This window comes from Montipora foliosa, chromosome 10 (genome assembly GCF_036669935.1).
Source record: "Montipora foliosa isolate CH-2021 chromosome 10, ASM3666993v2, whole genome shotgun sequence".
In the NCBI taxonomy this organism is placed as follows: Eukaryota; Metazoa; Cnidaria; class Anthozoa; order Scleractinia; family Acroporidae; genus Montipora; species Montipora foliosa.
This window is the reverse complement of record NC_090878.1, coordinates 30,147,814-30,150,808: the sequence shown is the minus strand read 5'-3', so window position 1 is coordinate 30,150,808 and position 2,995 is coordinate 30,147,814. Positions and strand designations below refer to the sequence as shown.

The following is a 2,995-nucleotide window of genomic DNA, read 5'->3' as shown; positions in this document are numbered from 1 at the left end:
ACGATCTTTAACACTAAACACTTTTAATTTTGAATGAAGTGAAAACTAATTTGATAGTTAGTTCAAAGTAATCGTCTCAACTTCAGGCTACACCCTCTCTGATCTGAGTTAAAAGACTATTACAACATTACAACAGTCAACACATACGGTATCGACTATAATAATTTGCAAATAAAAAGAATGCAGCACTTTGCCTCGCGGGGGCAGCTGTAGTGTCAACTATTACTAGTTAGTTACGGTATTGTAAATTGTCGTGCTTTTGTAACATGAGCCATTGGCTCGGGAGATTGAGCCGTGACCTCTCTCTACGTTTGCGATTTTAAATAAAGTTACCTTACCTTACCTTACTCGTGGTTCCTTGCAGAAAGCCCTATAAAAAGCACTGGAATTCTCCCTTCCTTCCGGCTCCATGGCGAAACCGGAACCATATTTAGTGTTTTAGAGTTACAATTGGTTTCTTTTGATGTGAATACCTATGCCTCGTAGGACAATAGCCTCTGTGAAATAGAGCTGTACCATTTTTTATGTGTCGTTTTCCCGTTTCTGGGAATTTCAGGTTCTTGACGTAAACGGTTAGTATTATGTACTTGCCGGATTAACCAATGAGATATCATGACACTTGACAAGAAAAGGAAATTCCATTGACGTGAAGAGTTGGTCGATCTCAAGTTCACCATTAAAACAGACTATCGAAGCTTTAGTAAGTTCTAGCTCTCTGATTGCAGTAAGGTTCGCACCACTGGAAGAATTCATTTTGTGGTAAGCTTTGTGTGTATTTCGTCTTTACAAAAATTTACTTCCGACAGGGCTAATGGTGATATTCGGCTTCGGTTGTTACATGTTCTTCGCTTTTCAGGGAGTCATTACGGAAAACGTTTAACATGGACAGCAAAATCAAGTATAAGTCGCTGTTGGTAAAAAATGAAGCTGCTAATGCTCTAGTCACAGTCAACTTCTATCCCAACTGGGAAGTCGTTTGCTGGGTACCTCATACATCAATCATAATCTTGCCAGGTGATACTTTTTCTCTGTCTCGAGAAAAGGGATGCAAAATAGAGCTTATTGCAAGATTCAAAGATAACAAGAGACAGAAAGAGGTTCTATTAAAACCGCAATTATGGGCCAAAGACAAACTATTAAGGATCACCGACAGTCTTGCTGTTGAAATGAGTGGTCTTTCCGATGAAGAGAAAAAACGCTGCCTTCAAAAAATGAACAGAGAGAAAGAACTAGATTTACTTGAGGGAGGATGCAATCTCTACGGCATTCTGCGGCTCAACATGAAAGAAGTACGTGCCATGAAAAAAGAAGAACAAGATGAAGAAATAACAAATGCCTTCAAAAGAGAATTACGGATATGGCACCATGATTGCCATCCCGAAGGCGATGATGACATTGCACGCGAGGTCATAATCGCGTACGCGATTCTCGGAAATCGAGAAAAGCGAGCAACGTACAACAACATGGCTGACTACGATAGTGGGTGGCTTTCTCTAAGATGGTTCAAGGCTGTCTTTTCGCCTGAGTGTGAAACTGTGGAACAAAGATTAGCTTGGATCAAGAGAATGGCTTTACTAGCTTTGTCTGTTGGGCTTACAATTGGTGGAATCCTGTCCATAGTTCTAACTGCTGGCTTTTCGTCACCGTTCCTAACGTGTGCAGTAATGGGTGGCTTGAAAGCCTTACAGACAACTATAAGCAAAGAAGCCGTTGTTGATGGATGCGACGTTGGGAAATGGCTCTTATCGACAGGGATTGGATACCTTATTGCATTTCTTCCTGGAGGTGCAGCCATAGGGGTATCTGCTATGGAGGGAAGTTTTATTTCAGTAGCTGAAGTGATAGGTATCAGAACAGCTATTGCTTCTGGATGTGCAATTGCATCGTCACTGACTGAGGATGCCAAGAAGAAATTTGTTTACGGAGAGGAAGTCACATTGAAGCAAGCAATGGGTCATGCAGCTTGCCAGGCTGCGGCAGCTGCCACTGGATGTCTGGCAGGAGCAGCCGTTTCCAGGTTTGTGCCAGCAGTCACACAAAGTTCTCGAACGGCAGCTACAAGTATTGAAAATGCAGTTGAAGAGCAGGTGTTGCTACTGTCTGATCAAGCACAAGGTCTGGGTCAGAAAATTCCAGCTCGGCTAGCTGGGAAGGCCTCGGAGATGGTGCTTACGGAAGCAGCCGAGTTTGTAGAAAAGCATTGCGTTCAGGATTTTGTGAAAAATGGACGCAGCGGAGAAGACGGTGTTGATATGCAAAGCTGCCTTCCTCCAAGAGAGCACGATGAGGTTCTCAATCCTATGGACAAATGCAAACCCACAGATGTCGGTATCGTTAGGTACGCTTCGCAAGGATATTGGTTTTCTAAAATGGTTGTTAGCTATGTGCTAGAAGAAGAGAAAAAAACTCTCGAAAAGAGAGGTAATGGAAGTGTAATAAAAATTCCTTCCGCCGCAGAGAAAATTGAGGTGAGCTTTAAAGTGCTCCGTCCACCCTGGGTTGACATTAAAAAGTATGATCGCTTTCAAGGGTGCTGGTGTAACCCTATCGAGCCGCATATCTTTTATTATGGTACTCCACCAACTCGCACGTTTACTATTGGAGGCCCTCTCGGGTGGGAATCTGTAATAAAAATCACAAACGAACGCTTCCATGAAACAAAAGAAATGTAAATAGCTCAATCTCTCGTGAGTTAGACTGATGTCAAATTAATCTGTCTCCTAGCGTCAAGTTAAGAGTCAAGTTACATAGAACATCCGCTTTTTCTGGGAAAAGGGTCTTGTATGATTATGATAAAGCTTGTGCTTTTTGTTGGGAAACCTCCGCATATTAGATTAATTCACTGTGCTTGGATTTTTAATGATCTGAACGCCGCTTATTTCTACAGAAAAAGTAAGTGTAACTTAGAATGACTCAGTCCTTTACAGACTTGAGTATATGAAACCCTAGCACGGCTACGCTAATATCAGAGGCATCTGTTTTCTTAACGGTACAT

At 42.1% G+C, this 2,995-nt stretch overlaps 1 protein-coding gene across 1 annotated transcript; it reads left to right on the top strand.

Annotated features, from left to right (window-relative positions):
• The first annotated feature begins 553 nt into the window (after positions 1-553).
• LOC137973392 (uncharacterized) lies at positions 554-2,678 on the top strand. The gene is made up of 2 exons (XM_068820195.1): positions 554-759; positions 857-2,678. Exon 2 carries the CDS (start codon positions 882-884, stop codon positions 2,670-2,672), a length of 1,791 nt encoding a protein of 596 aa, XP_068676296.1. The 5' UTR covers positions 554-759; positions 857-881; the 3' UTR covers positions 2,673-2,678.
• The last annotated feature ends 317 nt before the right edge of the window (positions 2,679-2,995 follow it).

Coding starts and splice junctions, on each gene's coding strand:
- LOC137973392 (XM_068820195.1), top strand. CDS start 882: ATGGACAGCAAAATCAAGTATAAGTCGCTGTTGGTAAAAAATGAAGCT.